The 16316-nt window shown below is 39.3% G+C and overlaps 2 protein-coding genes across 2 annotated transcripts in view; one reads left to right on the top strand and one right to left on the bottom strand.

Annotated features, from left to right (window-relative positions):
- rce1a (Ras converting CAAX endopeptidase 1a) overlaps positions 1 to 2252 on the bottom strand; it is a 15297-nt gene extending 13045 nt beyond the window's left edge. The window contains exons 1-2 of the mRNA XM_015031693.1: positions 1925 to 2252; positions 1098 to 1200 (exon numbers count right to left, since the gene is read on the bottom strand). Of these exons, the coding sequence (XP_014887179.1) occupies positions 1098 to 1200; positions 1925 to 2064 (243 nt within the window). The 5' untranslated portion in view covers positions 2065 to 2252. The remainder of the gene's footprint in view (positions 1 to 1097; positions 1201 to 1924) is intronic.
- Positions 2253 to 5143: 2891 nt separating this feature from the next.
- Positions 5144 to 16316, top strand: part of alox12 (arachidonate 12-lipoxygenase) — a 16265-nt gene continuing 5092 nt past the window's right edge. Inside the window, exons 1-14 of the mRNA XM_015031673.1 lie at positions 5144 to 5348; positions 8208 to 8354; positions 8737 to 8938; positions 9723 to 9804; positions 9884 to 10006; positions 10245 to 10351; positions 12210 to 12382; positions 12522 to 12665; positions 12979 to 13182; positions 13536 to 13622; positions 14133 to 14302; positions 14589 to 14710; positions 15339 to 15439; positions 15599 to 15769. Of these exons, the coding sequence (XP_014887159.1) occupies positions 8208 to 8354; positions 8737 to 8938; positions 9723 to 9804; positions 9884 to 10006; positions 10245 to 10351; positions 12210 to 12382; positions 12522 to 12665; positions 12979 to 13182; positions 13536 to 13622; positions 14133 to 14302; positions 14589 to 14710; positions 15339 to 15439; positions 15599 to 15769 (1833 nt within the window). The 5' untranslated portion in view covers positions 5144 to 5348. The remainder of the gene's footprint in view (positions 5349 to 8207; positions 8355 to 8736; positions 8939 to 9722; positions 9805 to 9883; positions 10007 to 10244; positions 10352 to 12209; positions 12383 to 12521; positions 12666 to 12978; positions 13183 to 13535; positions 13623 to 14132; positions 14303 to 14588; positions 14711 to 15338; positions 15440 to 15598; positions 15770 to 16316) is intronic.

Raw genomic sequence — 16316 nt, 5'->3', positions numbered from 1 at the left:
ATTGATCATATTGATCTCCTGGGAAATGTTGATGATGGTTTATTAGGGTTTAGATTAATCCAGACTGATCATCCTGGATGTCTGAGCAAAACTGAAAGAGCCATGCGGTACCGATACCGGTCCAGCTGCGGTCATCCTTCAGTTGAGCCATGCCTGCTTTGTGAATGCACCTTTATGGACAGAAAGCATCTCTATTCTGTAAATATACAACTTCTGCACATGATTCCACTACTTTGAATAAATGTCCACATTCCCACTCAAAGGACTCTCTGACAGGCTGTCAGCACTACTGTTCACACAGGCATTTGCATCTCTTTATTTATTTTTTTTTCTCTTTAAAATGTATTATTTTTATTTTTGTGAGGTTACCTCATGTGCCCCGACAGCTCCTTTTAAATAAAATGTATAGTTATTATTATTATAAATATTTATACTGCTACAAACAAGGATGTTGCCATGGTTATTGCTTCATGTTGTGGCAGACGTCCAGGTATTTATACTAATTTACATACGTATTTATGGGACCAGCAGCTGCAAGGAAAGCTGCGCAGTCACGTGCCTTGCGCATGGCTTTATACAACCAAATTTTTTGTGGGCCGCACTTATCAACATTTTTCAATACGCCAAGTTTTAGTGTGAAAACAGCACAATCTTTTATGCATGAGGCCCCAGGTAAGTAATGACTGAATGGCACACATCTTAGCTATTTTTTGATCATGTATGTCAGGCTGCATAGGAATACCTGTTCCACATGCCTGAAAAGTTACTGCTTTACAACAAACTGCACCCCTTTGTAGCCACAGCTCACATTTATTGGTTTGGGCCCAGTTTGATGCATCAATCTTTAATTTAACCATCAAACATATGATGTAATAATGACAAAATATGATGGGATGTTATACACCTCAAGAAATTAAATAAAATCAAGTTTTTTAAATGAAAGAATCATTTTCTTTCGAGGAAATTTATTTATTTATTTGGCACATAAATATATGGATATATTTCAGTATAGTTTATTTCTGTCTGTTCAGCTCTTTGTAAAAGACTGAATCCCTCAAATACACAGTTCATTTGAACAAAGTTTGTTTTAATCTCACCTTGACTGCTGTGAATTCTCTCCATGCCCAAACAAAGAGAGGCGACAGGCCCGACACGATCAGGACGCTGGTGAAGCGCCTCTTTATCACCAAAGGATGATCTCTGAAGACAGAGAACAAATATTAGGATCAAAGTGCACGAGTGAGATTTAGACGCCACAAACACACTGACATGTCATGACATGTTGCTGCCACTTGGGAGCTTTTCTAAGACAGTTAATCTTTGATAGTGGAGGAGATATACCTTGTCTGGTAAGCCGATAGTTTGCTTTGTGACTAAAGAAAAACTGGATCTATGTTAAAACAGTTCAATAAGCTGAAGACAGCAGCTGACAGGATGCAAGTAAATCTATAAACAATCACCTTTAGAAAGCCCCAGTAGCAACAAATCTCCATTTCTAAACTGCTTTAACTTTATTGTCATTTTGTGAAATAGGTGAAAACTATCACAATCTTTCATTTGACACACATTTTCTTTCATATACTCAGTGAAGCGTTTGGAGTCGTAAAATGTGGGTTTAAGTGGTGAGTTAAAATGAACAAGGAAGAGAAACAGAAGAACTACAGTCAGAAATATGGGCTACTTGACAAGGTTTATTGGGATTTTTTTTCAGCTAGAGACAGGATGGATGGAGATAAAGAGGGAAACTGAGAACAAATTATTTTCTGTTTTTCACGTGTTTTATCAACTAGTTTTAATAGATTTTGCATTTACTGTAGAAGAATCCAGATCAGTTGAGCATTCTAGGTATGTTCTGGAGCAACCGTAGCTTAGAGCAGCTAAATACCGCGGAATAGCCTTTAGTCTAATGCTCGTTAAAACTCACCTGGGCAGGTCGCTCCTCCAGACATACAAGCTGCCAACATAGCAGCAGGCAAGCAGTAGACAGGACAACACTGACAGCCAGCACAGTCCACCCGAAGCCTCTTCCATCTGCTCTGTCACAATGCCTTCCTCCTCCGCCATGATGGCTCACACAGGTGAAGAAGGAGCACTAAGCAGAGCCGGGCTGGCTTCTGGACCATCTGGCACGCGCCAACATCAGCACAAATCAGAAGAATCTGTCAAAACTCTATTATACCTGTTAGTTCAACTGCTAGCGATTCGGCGCTTTCTAACTGCGTCATCATCGGCTTCCTTCCTTTTCCTCGGTATGTTGTAGTTTGAGATACCTCTGGGTATGTTATCGCCCCCAACAGGTGGAGATACATATGTAACCCAGGGTTCTAGAAGTTTGTCTTCCAGCCCCTATGCAGCACTCTTAATGTGAATCAAAATGGTTTAGAGATTAATTCTATAAATTAGAATTTTATTGAAAATTCCATTCATTTCAGGAACTTTATCACTGTGAAAGTGATAATGGAAACATATTACATAGATTAACTACACACAGACCGGCTTCCACAGCCTTTCTTTCTGTTAATTACAATGATTTAATCCTGCTTTCGTTAAGGAAAACATGACATTTAAAATTAAAATATTACAACAAATAATTTAACAAAAATAAAAACATTTTATTGGAAACTGCCACTGAGGAGATAATCTAGATTAGAAGATTTTTTTTAGGTGTCTGTGAAATTTTATGTGGCTGTATGATGCAATGGGATTTGAAGACATTCAAAATAAAAACAAAATTTTAAAAATCAAGGAAAATGTTAGCTTTTTAAAACATGCAATGCTTAGAAAAATATCTTAGGATCGGAGGTATAGATTACCCAAAAATTGCACTCAAGTAACTACGAGCAGAACATTCCTCCAGGCCTTGCAGCCATAGGAGGGACTGACCCTCCAGATCTTTTTATTATTTCCAAAGAATATTATGATCTCTGTCTCGTTTTCAGCAAACACAGAGATGAACGACGGTTTGTCTATCTTATGCATTCCTTGGGTTGCTATTTTCTTTAGTGGTATTTTCACATTTTTGTTTTTTTCTATGTTTTTTTCTGTGGACTTTCTTATTTGTTGGGATCATCAAGTAAAGCATTGACAGCTTAGCTTTACATTTAATTACAACTGGTAAAACATATTTACCAGTTGTAATTAAATTTCCTGTTTTGGGTTCTCACTGTTGCTTCAGCTTCCTGGCCACAGTCTGAAATCACTGTTGGCTATTCAGTCAACTGGTCTCTAAATTCTAAATAAAAAATACATTTCATGAATAAAATATCAAAAATAAAACATCAGGTCTGCACAGTGGCACTGTTGGTAGCACTGTTGCCTTGCAGCAAGAAAGTCCTGGGCTTGAATCCCAGCCTGGGGTCTTTCTGCATGTGGTTTGCATATTCTTCATCTGCAGGGATGGGTTCTCTCCAGGTACTCCAACTTCTTCCCACAGTCCAAAAAGATTTTGTGCACATTAGACAATAGATGGAGATGGAAGAAAATGTAAACTTTATAATTATTATTAATACTAATAATAATTGTAATTATTACTTTTAATGATGGTAGTAGTAGCAATACAATACAAAAACATAATGTTATTATGTTTAATATTATTATTATATTTCCACGCAATGAACAGAACATTTAGTCTGTAACAGGTTTAACAGGCCCGTTTAAGGGCGGCGACTGTCAGGCTGCGAGGCCTCAGCCAACTATACCCCTGTCCTGACCTTTTTATCAAGCTGTCATAGTCAGTGATGTAACTTTTTTTAACGACATTACATCACTGATTGTGACATCACTCCATTGTGACATAATTGACTGTGACATCACATCACTGACTGTGACATCACATCACCGACTGTGACATCACATCACTGACTGTGACATCACTGACTGTGACATCACATCACTGTGACATCACTGACTGTGCATTACTATTTTCTCTTGTAATTTTATTTCCTCTGTTGGTTTTGGGGAGTGACCGCTGTTTCTATGCCACAGTTAGCAGCTGTAACAGAAATGTAAACAATGTTCAGAGGAGGCAGATGTCCAATTTGTTGCTGGAAGAACTGGAAAAGCTCAATGTCATTTTTAAAGGTGGCGGAGGGTTGTTGTCAGCAGCTGCTGAAAGTAACTAAATAAATAATCAGTAATCTAACTAAGTTACTTTTTCAAGGAGTAATCAGTAATCTGACTAAAGTTACTTTTTCAAAGTAACTGTGCCATCACTGGTTGTGTTTCTTTTCAGTTGAACCCTTTTAAGAGCAGTGTGCACTCTGTTCTTGCTGGTGTCATTCTTCCAGGATTGCCACATCATCCAGCTGTTCGGTAGGAGCGACAGAGGCCTGCTCACTGACTGTGGAGCCAGTTCAAAGTATTAAGGAGAGAGAAGAGAGATGAACCAGAACTGAGAGCAGTCAGACAGAAACCAGTGAGCAGTCAGGTGACAAGTTAGGTGACAAGGTGACAGCTGGTCTCTAATATGCTCTGTGAAGCTACATCATCTCCTGATGCTGTGTTCAACCTCGTAGAGTGTTTGGGTGCGTGCTCCAACAGTTTCAAATAAGAAGCTCTTTGCTTCTCTGCCAGACTCCATCAAAGTGTTTGCTGCTGTCTGACCAATGGGATGATGACAATGTGTGTGTCATCATCATAATGTTTCCTTCCATTACTGTCTCTCCTGCTTTTCCATCAGTAGGCAGGATGTCTGTCTTCAAAATCTTCACTGCTAGGATGCTTTGAAGTCTTTGGGAAGAAAGTCTTGTACAGTTTCAGTGTGAAGGTTCTGAATTTACTCTCTGTCGTAGAGCTACAGGCATTCAGGTGGACTGAGTTGTTTACTGCTATTCATGATTTCAATGACTTTCTTAACAAAAGTGTTACTCTGTAACTTCTGCTTTCTCTGTGAAATACAACCCTTTACATTTGGAAATCATTGCAAATAAGCAACATCAATTTAGATTTTGAGCAAAGTGTAGCTGGTTTTGACATTCCTTTTGACCCAACTTCCTTCACCTTGCTAAATCTCTCTTTCCTGCCTCTCTCTCTATGTGTGTGCGTGTGTCTGTGTGTGTAGGTGTGTTTGTGTGTATGTGTGTGTGTGTGTGTGTGTGTGTGTGTGTGTGTGTCTGTCTGTGGAAGAGTGAGGTGAGCTCCCACAAAGGGCTTGTTTGTTCTTTGTCACGGTAGTGAAGAGTAGGAGTGACAGCGAGCTGCGCAGTTACTCAGTGATATCCAGTTGAGCGTTCCTGCTGGAACTATTCAGGAGGAGGAAGAGAGACGACACAGAGCTCCGAGCTGAGAGGATAAAACCAGCAACTGGTCAGGCGACAAACTGGTTGAGAGGAAATCTGCTGGAAAACAAGGTCAGTTTGATTTGATGACAGGTTGATGGTTTTTTTTCTCATTCTAAGATCAATAGTAAGAGCGATTTAATGACTTTGCTTTACATGATTACTCTCATAGGCTGCGTCCTAAACTTTTATTGACAAATGCTGCTGATTATAACTGAAAATTAGAGAGAAGTCAAACAGATGAATTTTTAGCCAAAAATATCTTGTTCGTCGAATTTGGAGCTGATCGGAGAAGAACTTTCTCTGTGTCCCTGAAGCAGGAAATACTACCTGTGTTCATAAAACCGAAACATAAAATATTAGTGAGGCCTTATACCTCACAATATTGTCAGCACCAATATTCAGGTATTATAAAGATGAATGTTAAAAGGGCTGCAATTTCAATTAATTTGTAAAGCATGTTTCTTTATTTACTCATATACTCACTTGCATTTATTTGTATGTGTGTGTGTATGTGTGTGTTTATTACAAAATATTATTTGCAACAAAGACTTGGAAACTGTATATATTGTGAAATCGTACGTGATGTGAAGACCAAGATGTGACGTCTGATCTCATTTCCAGTCATGATGCCTGGGGCTGCAGGAAAAAACAAAGAAAAAAAAATTATCACCTTCCGTATCACACAATGCATGTCTCACTTTATCTGCACCTTTGCAAATATGTGGCTTAGCCATTTGCTTAGATGTGATATTCAAATCATTCAGATTAGCATCCACCTCACTGAAGCACTATTTTAAAACATGGCTCTGTTTTGTTTTCACATATTGGGTGGGAAAATTTCATGGAGCAATATATTCAGTTTCTCAATGAGTCCAGCATGTTCCACTTATCTAACCATGAAATACTGACAATCCTGTCGCAAGTAGAGATTTACACACTGCAGGGTTTGGCTCGCCTTAGTTGTTGGTTAAGCAGGAACAGCTCTGTGTGTTTCAACTTGACATACACACGCAATTTATTCTCATTTAAACTATTTTTTATCTCAATATTTTAAATAATAATTAAAACAACCAATATGAAAATGTGTATTTATTTATTTATTTATTTATTTATTTATTTATTTATTTTACTAACATCTGCAGTTTAAAAAAAATACTTATTGTTGACTTTAGGCAAAATTAAGAACAAGTCTTTAGTTTAACTGAGGAGTAGGAGGGATGCATGATGTCCATGAAGTCAGGGCAGTGAGGGAGTTTGACTATATGACAAACATTCTCAGTTTATGTTTTGTCATCAAATGTGTGGTGAAGAAGAGACCCATACAGATGTTATACTAAACTGTAAACGCTCTATAGCTGCTTCTTGATTAAGTCTCACTCTGGTGGGTTAATGTCTGATCCGGTTCTAGCTATCTTGATTCCGTCTTCCTTGTGTTCTGCTTTCTCACTATTGCGAACATGAATATGGGAAGGAACGTAGGAACGTGGGTGGAACATGAGCACACAGGAGCTGTGGTCGACGCTACGATGATATTTGAAGAAAAAACTTATCAATGGAGGACCGTGAGGCTGTGGGCCCAGCGGTGGGACAGAATAACATGACTGACGTACGGAGGCCTCAGTCCACCACGCAGCCGACCTGTTGACCTTTGCAGCAGGCCTTCCCCCTCTCTCACAACCTGCTTTCCTGTCAGTCTACTGTGAAACAAAGGCAACTAGAGACAAAATAAAAATCCTTAAAAAGAACTCCTAGACTGTGGTTTTGATGGACTCAAATAAACTCAGATATTCTATTTTGTCTTATATAAGCTCAATGTGGCTCAGACATAATGAAAACAACTAATATTAGCTGATTAGTTTATTATATGTACAAATTTATAATATGGTATTCGGTTTATATTAACATCCAACCTTTTTGGATTTAGTTAATGCAGTGAAAGATGGACACCAATATCCACACATGAACGTTATTGAAAAGAAAAACTCAAAGTATTTGTGCATCACTCCAAACTAATGTTATGTAGTCCTGATGCAGAACTGTAACTCTGACAGTTTCTTGCTTCTTCGTCGCCTGGCCGTTCTGTCATTGCTCCTGGAGATGCTCATTCTTCACAATGAGCAGGTCTGACAGCTGATGCCATGTCCGCCCCTCCATTTCGGTGGTTGAGGTGTGTTGATTGGAGTTTGTAAGTTCTCCAATCAACACACCTTTGCCCATGCAGTGAATTAAATTATGGGCCAATAAACGAATGCAGTCTGCTTGTGAGGAATGGACAGCTGGGGTACAAAACATAGAGAAGAACTGAGCAGGATCTGCACCTGGAGGTGAATCTGACAGCAGCCTAACCGGTTAAAACCACGGTCATGGAGAAGGAGCCATTTGTAAACAGTTTGGACAAACCTGAGTGGAATGTCCTTATCTGGAGACTGAACACGTTTTTCCCCATACTGAAGTATTTCAGAGTCACGGTGCAGATGTCTCTTACCAATAACAGGAAAATAACCCTCCAGATGCCCTGAGCTGATTTTTTTTTTTTTTTTTTTACATTTGGATTACTCTAGCATGAGAATTTCACTGATTTTAATCAGTGAAATTACAATCACTGTAATTTCACAGTGGTTGTGAAATTACAGTGAAGTTACTGTGAAAACCAGCAAACTGGTTTTCTTACAGCAAATCAAAGAAACCAGGAAATCAGCACAAACTGGTGACGTTTCTCACCATCTTCTGATATGGAGAAAATTTATGGGGAGATTGCAGTAAATAATTTTGCTTCACAACTGTTTAAATAATAGAACTACATGGCTCTTAAATTCACCTTGTGTGAATCTGGCAGCCAACTACCAACAGAACAACATATAGTGACACATTTCTTCTTTGTCTTTCCAAACATCACTAGTTTGTTTTCTGTATGTTTGTTCTCTTCAGATGGAGGTCTACACTGTCACCGTGGCAACCGGGACATCAGAGTACTCGGGCACCAACAACTACATCTTCATGACCCTGATAGGGGAGAAAGGGGAAAGTGAGCGCACCCTGCTGGACAACCCTGGACTTGATTTCTGTCGAGGAGCAGTGAGTGTGTGAAATTCAGTGGTGACCGTCTGTCCCATGATGAAGACACTGCTTAGGAGCAAGGCTGGGTTATATCTGCAGAGACCCCTATAAGCACAAACTAATGCTGCAGTTAGATTTTATTCGTGAATTGGCTGCATGAGTAAAAATGTTGCTTTGATCGAAAAAATATTCTACAATCTTACAAAAATGTCTCCTCAAATTAAAATAATCATATTGATCATAACTATCTTAATGGTCATAATAATAATAATCAGCATTATCATGAGAATGCACACATGAATACCTGCACAAGTCCTACTGAAATGATGTTAAAATGTTCATAACTGAACCCAGACATGTTCAACTTACAGATTTCCCTTTTCTTTCCAATTGTCATCAGGTGGACCAGTACAGGGTGACCAGCAAGGAGCCTTTAGGGTCCCTCTTACTGGTTCGACTGGAGAAAGAAAAGTATTTTGTTGAAGACAACTGGTTCTGTCGATATGTCACAGTGGAACCTCCAGGAAAAAAGCGACTTTTGACATTCCCATGTTACCGCTGGCTTATAGGAAATGCCAGGGTGGAAATAAGAGAAGGAACAGGTAGGAGGAATTTCAGACGTTTGCATTAAACTACCAAGACTCAACTTCAAATGAGTTAAGATGATGTACATTTAAAGAATTGAAAGTGAATGCTGCTTGCATTGACATGTTGAAGTTTCTTCACATACCTAGTTTCACTCTGACATCTACGTGGCCCATATGTTTGGTTATTGAATGATCCAAAAAAAATGATGGCAGCGCTCCAACTTCTCCCAACATGCATTGAGAGGAACATAGATCTGTTTAGGTGAAGACTCCAACAACTCTTTAAATACTAAGGAATAACTTTATTATTAGGCCGACATGTATTGGTCAGTGTAGCCATTATCAGGGTCTTTACAAAACACCAATCATTTTCAAATGAATCAATCACACGTTCAGAGAAGGTTCAGATGATTGTCTCTGATGGTGAGGGATGATTTGCTGTTCTTCTCATTTAGATCATTTACGTCTCAGGAACAAGAATAGCCAAACTGAATTTACGTGTCGTAGCCATTATGGGTCTGAAGAGTCGTTAGGTTTCATGTGTCGATGGCGAAAACTCTGCAGGTGAACCGTGGTGACACACAGGTCTTCATCTGACTCCGCTCCACTTGGTTACACACAGTTCACTGAGAAATAAATGTTTAAGCCACACTCCCCGTTTGGAAGGTACATGGTCTGATTTTGGGTAAAAAGAAAAAGACGGCAAAGAACAACAGTTTTATTCACACATGCTGCCAAATCCGCATGTTAATCTGGCCTAACAACAGAACATGTCTGATTTTACTTTCTGCATTCACAGCAAAGACTCTGGTGGATGACTCCTCAGCAAAGTTGCTGCAACACAGGAAGGCAGAGTTGCAAGAGAGACAAAATACCTTCAGGTCCCACAAATACAATAAAACAATGAAGAATTATTTCTTTTCCCACCACTGTGATTTAAAGCTTGTCTGTGTTTGTCAGGTGGGTAACGTGGGCCACAGGGATCCCTAGATGTGTTGATGCCAAAGCAGAAACTGATTTACCCCAAGATGTTCGCTTCGACAACGAGAAGAGAAGTGATTTCGAACATTCATTGCAATATGCGTGAGTGATACACACCAACACACACACAAAAACACACAGATTTGTATTTCTATAAATTTTAGGACTTTTTATTGACTTCTATTCATTTCATTTTAATAAATGCAAACCCAGACATTTTCTCAAACCTAAAGGATATTTTGTCAGAGATTATTTGTATCTCTAAACTAAACCTGTCAGACCTTACCTTACCTTGATACTGTAAATTACAATAAAAGTAAAAATGGGTCTTCTTCCTTAGTTTGCTCGAGCTGTCCCTAAAGAAGCTGGCCATCACTTTTGGGAAATCATGGAGTGACCTGGATGACTTCAAACGCATCTTCTGGAAACTGAGGAGCCCAATAGCTGGTAAGCAAACATATGTCATATATAAGCATCTATTATAGCTGACAGCAAAGATTTTTTTTAGTTTTTATTCCCAAGAAATGATTTTGAGGATTGTTTTTAGTCAGAAGTGTTAGCAAATCCTTCATGGGGGATTCTAAAGAAAGAAACAGAGCAATATGTCAACTCTGCAGAGGAAAGAAAAAAAATCTGAATTATAATTTCAGAATTACACACATTCCAAATAAATTACTTAATTGTCCATAATGAGAGAGTGTTGTGATAATATGCAGTAATGCAGAAATGTTTTTGCTTTCCACCTACAGTTTAATCACAACTGCTGTGTTGATATAATATATATATTACAACATAATTCAACTAATTTTAACTTTAGTTGACTTTATGAATATGGGGCCAGTTCACAACACATATCATTTCAACACATTTTTCAAGTGAAACGGGTTTAATTCAAACCCATCCATGCATTCATCCATCTTCCTCTTATCCAGAGTTGGGATCTCTCTCCCAGCAACTTGGTCCAGCTCCTCTGACGCAGTCCTAGGGTGTTTTGAAGCTAGCCGAGAAACATAATCCCTCCTATGTGTGCTGGGTCTTCCCCTCCTGGTGGGATGTTCTCGTCCAGGAGGCATCCTAAGTAAATGCCCCAGCCACTGCAACTGGTTTCTCTCGACATGGAGGAGCAGCGGCTCCTGTACGACTGAGTTTCTCACCCTGTCTCTCCAGAGAGAGCCCAGACACACTGGGGAGAAAACTCATTTCGGCCACTTGTATCTGTGATCTTGTTCTTTCGGTCATGACCCACAGCCCACGACCATAGATGAGGGTAGGAATGTAGATCAACAGGTAAATCGAGAGCTTCACTTTTAGACTATTCTCTCTTCACCACAACAGGCAGGTATATCACCTGTTCACTGCAGATGCTGCATCTATCCACCTGCTGATCTCTCACTCCATTTTTTCCCTCACCCTTGAAAAAAATTCCCTGAGATATTTAATCATCTGCTTCTGTGCATTTAGATCATTCATGCCTCTGATTAGAATACCTCCTGGTCAAAATTTCCTGGGTACTTCCAACTGAAACAAGACCTGGGCACAGACCCCCATGACCTCTGGAGAATGTACACATTATTTCTGGACTTTTAGTACATGTCTAATGAATATTGCTGGTCAGAGAGGTATCTGAGTTTCCCTGTTGGACATGTAATCCTTCATAACCTAATCTCAGATTAGCAGAAGACACCAGATGATTCATCAGAATTCCCACCACACAGAGGCAGAAGAATGGAAGGGGTGGTCAATTTTAAATAAATTTTTTTAGTTAAAGTTAATTTTTGTATTTAAACCCACCTGTTGTCTTTGTCTCTTGTCGGGTCCTCGTCTAACGTCTGTTTCTGTACCCTGTGCTGCCAGTGATTTTTGGATTTTGAGTTGTTCTCCTGGTTCGTCATTAAATCTTTATTTGCATCATGACTACCTGGTTTCACTGGCGTCTCCCTCACCACTCACAACCACGAATCATGACAATTTTAAAGACATGTATTTTTCAGTTTATGTACCTCTTGCTGGGATTATTTGCCCAAGCAGAACAGGAAGTGACATTGTGAAAAAGGCCCAAAGTAGGGTTTTTAGAAAATAAAATTATTCAATTCACATGAACTTACAAATTAGATTTTGTGCAAATTTTATTTAACATTCTAACACACGTGTTACATCACAAACATCACTATTGTAGCTCATCAATAGTGTCCTAAACTAATGTTTGTTGCTTTTTATAGGACAATTAAGCAGATTGGATCAAGTTGAGTTACTTTTTTGATATTTAAAAAATGTAGTAATGCAAACATGGATGTTGTGATTTAAGAGTATTGCATGGATCACTGGAAGGAGGATTGGCTCTTCGGCTACCAGTGTTTGAACGGCAGCAACCCGAGGATGATCAAGAAGTGTTCGGTTCTGCCGGGAAACTTCCCCGTCACGTCAGACATGGTCCAGAGCTCAATGCCAGCAAAAACCAACCTGGACAAAGAACTCAAGGTAGAGAAAAATTCAGCATCTGTTTTCACTGCAGATGCACTTATTTATCAGATACACTTTTTTCCATTCAAAATTAATATTCTCTAAAGTTACACACTCATGTCCTCTTTTTCTTTGCTCCTGTGTTTAATCTCTCCAGGCAGGAAACATATTCCTGCTGGACTACGCCATCATGGACGGGATTCCTGCAAACACAATCAAGGGCAAACCTCAGTTCATCGCTGCTCCGCTCTGCCTCCTGTACCAGCATCCAGATGAAGGACTCATTCCTATTGCAATTCAAGTATTTCATTTAAACTGGTTGTACTTCACAAAATACTCAATGATTTAACTACAAACGCTGAGAAAGTATTCTGATTCCTAACTCTACTATACTCAAGAGATTAGACTTTAAAAATTATTGGAATTTCTTTACAAATATTTACATATATGTTGCCTTTGGGTAAGTTATATGGAAAATTTCTATAAGGTTTATGACCAGATTATGACAATAAATACGACAGTTAACAAAACTGATGGTTGGTGGTGAAACCTCATGTTTTACTGTCATATGTAGGAGTCAATAATGCCTTCAGTCTCCTTTGCTTCATCTTCAGCTGGAGCAGACTCCAGACCTGGACACGCCCATATTCCTGCCCAGAGACCCTCCTCTGGCATGGCTGCTGGCCAAGATGTGGGTGCGTCACTCAGAATTCCAGGTTTTCCAGCTTTTGTCTCACCTTCTCCGGACTCACCTGGTGGTGGAGGTGTTCTGTGTCGCAACTCTTCGCCAGCTGCCTGCGGTACACCCCATGTACAAGGTAATTATTGCTTGTGGGATCCATCACATTCTGGGCGGTTTCATATGTGTTGACAGATTTGAGTAAATCACACAAATTAAGTTTTGGAATTTGTGGAATTTTCTGACAATTAGTGATATGCTGCTTACATACAGTATATTGTTCCAAAAATGTGTCCAGTTCATGCAGATCATATGTGTATTTGGGAAGGATGAAGAGTTTAGTTGTTGGAACAATGAGGTGATAGAAAAGCTGAGCCATTTCTTTTTTTTTTTTTATTACCTGAAACCTGACTGACTTGTTTGATTTGATAATAGTTAGTATTTTTATTATATCACTAGTTCATGTTACTCCTTGTGTTTCTCACTTTGCAGCTCCTGGCTCCTCATCTGCGCTACACACTGGAGATCAATTGCAGGGGGCGAACTCAGCTAATCTCTCCCAACGGCATTTTCAAACGAGTATACCGCTACGTTATTTGATGAAGTGCAAAAATCTCTAGAAATGCCAACGATAAAAAAAGCAACAATCTTTTTATGGTAACACTTTATTTGAAGGGGTGTGAATAAGACCGACATGATACTGTCATAAACATGACATCTCTTATGAACATGAAGGAGTCTTCATGAATGTTTATGACTGTTGTCATGAAGTGTCATTTGGTAAATAATTACACTTTCAATGCAAAGTTGCACTAAAAGTTGAATTAAAAGTATCAACTTTACATTAAAAGTGTAATGATTTACCAAATAACAGTTTATGACAATAGTTGTAAACATTCATGAACACTCCATGACAGATGTTCTGTCATGTTTATGACAGTGTCATGCCAGTCTGATGCACAGCCCTTCAGATAAAGTGTTATCCTTTTTATTGATGTCATGTGAAAATAACAAAAATGTGTAAGTTCTCTCTCTGTAGCATCAGCTGCAGTCTGAGGATGGTGGTGACTCAGTCCTGTTTGTGGACAGGTTGTGTCTACAGGCGGTGATGGCCTCCTTATTCTTGCCCAGAGGGAATACAAGGTGTTGACATATCGCTCCCTTCAGCCACACTTTGACTTCACTGATAGAGGAGTGTTTCAGGTCCCCAACTATTTCTACAGAGAAAATTCCCTGATGCTGTGGGAAGCCATTCATAGGTACCTTTATCTTTGTACATCTGACTCCTCATCTTTAGTTTTCCTTTATTAGGAAATCTAAGAACCAGTCTTACCACATACCTCAAACCAGTCCTGTTTGTGGTATATGATCTCTCAACTCTGTAGAATGATGTAGAACAATTGTACGATATGATTTTTACAGTGTTGATTCACTATGTTGTCAAACTCTCCTATTCTCCACCTGGACACTCATACAGAACACGTCTCTGAACAGGTCTTTAGTTTCTTGTAGGTGCATAATAAATAACTGCAGATCTCTGCTTAGTTTCGTCTCAGACATGGTGAGTCTGTACTACCACACAGACCAGGATGTGGAGAAAGACCCAGAGCTGCAAGCCTGGATCAAAGACATAGCAGAGGAAGGCTTCACTGAACTGCCCAACTTTGGTAAGTTATTCTTAGTGATTCTTTTTGGAAATAGTTGTTTATTTATTTTGGAAACATGCTAATGAGTGTCCAATGATCAAGCCTTTACTCTTTTGGCTTGGCCAGTTGATGTCTGTAAAAGTGTCAGGAAGCAGGAGAAAGAGGGATGTCTGGGTTGTCAAGGCAACAGGTCTAACACCTGTTGGGCAGATGTTAGACCTGAATCAGCCCAAGGCTCTAATGTCTGCTTCCCCATGTTGTTGCACTTCTAGTGCACTTCCAGCCATTCTAACTTTACTCGAAAATGATCTACTTGTCTTGGTACCATGTGCTCCATACATCCATACCTATATCCGTACATACATACTAGTGTATGTGTCAGGTTGAAGGGAGGTTAATGACTAACTCCAGCTCCCATTGAGTGAGACAGGGCAATACAGAAACACAGAAAACAAGCATTCATTCATGCCCTCAGACCTAAGAGCATTTACTACTAGTCTGCCAGACCATCAGGTGTGGAAACACTCTAAAAGTCCCAAAGCTCATGACATCATTTCATGAGAGAGGTGTTTCTGCATGTCATCTGAAGAGTAGACAAGGTATTACAGATATTTTTTTTTGTCCTCTTTGTTGTGTTAATTTTTTTTAGGTCTGTCAAATAAACTCTGTAGCAAAGAGGAACTGTCCACTCTACTGACTGTGGCCATCTTCACCAGCACAGCTCAGCATGCCGCAACCAACAATGGACAGGTACCAACAAGTAAATCACACAAAAAGCTCTGAAATGACCAAACCAACTAAATTACAGCTTCAAATTTTCTTGCTGGTGGATTAAACCTGAAGGAGTTTAATCCACTGTGGCTGTTCTGTCCACAGTCTCCACTACAACCAATGTTCTGTCATTTTTAGTTTGACTGGTGTGCCTGGGTTCCCAACACCCCATGCACCATGAGACTCCCCCCACCGTCAGATAAAGATGCTGTTACCATGGAAATGATCATGGCCTCTCTTCCTGATGTGGGCCAGTCCTGTGTGCAGATGGCGATCACATGGCATCTGGGACGAGCGCAGCCAGACGCAGTGAGTCTGTGACTTTACTCATTTTGCAGTAAAGGAAAATATGAAGACACCCTTTGAGATTCTGTATGAGCATTTAATTTAAATTTCAACACCACTGAAGAACTTAAGAGGAATATATAATCTAAACAGAAGAGAGTAAAGTTTTCTGTCCAATGCTATTTTAAAAGCCAAGTTTCCTCATTATTTCACTTAAAATGACATATTGCATAAGGTGCAAATCATTAAAGTAGTGCATTTAAAAGTCAGACATTTGGCTGGGTTCACTCTCCTCTGTGGAAGTCATGTGATGATCCAAAGAGCAAACTGAAACCAGAACTATGTCAACAGTTCATGGGTTTGGTCAGAAATTTCAATATTAACTGTATGAGAATTTCTAAAAGTTAGATTTGGCTAATTATTTAAAGAGCTGATTTACTTATAAGGCAAAACTTTATTTTTCAAATGTTTTATTCTTTGGTTACCTGCTGAAAACATCAGAAGGTAACTAGAAAATTCCACAGAAATTTTAAGGGGCCTGCCAACTGTGCCCATCACTTTAAACCCAGCC

Source organism: Poecilia latipinna, unplaced genomic scaffold (genome assembly GCF_001443285.1).
Source record: "Poecilia latipinna isolate Pla-1442-1.1 unplaced genomic scaffold, P_latipinna-1.0 Scaffold14, whole genome shotgun sequence".
Classification (NCBI taxonomy): domain Eukaryota; kingdom Metazoa; phylum Chordata; class Actinopteri; order Cyprinodontiformes; family Poeciliidae; genus Poecilia; species Poecilia latipinna.
Note: the sequence above shows the minus strand (reverse complement) of the source record. Positions and strands in the feature narration are given on the sequence as shown.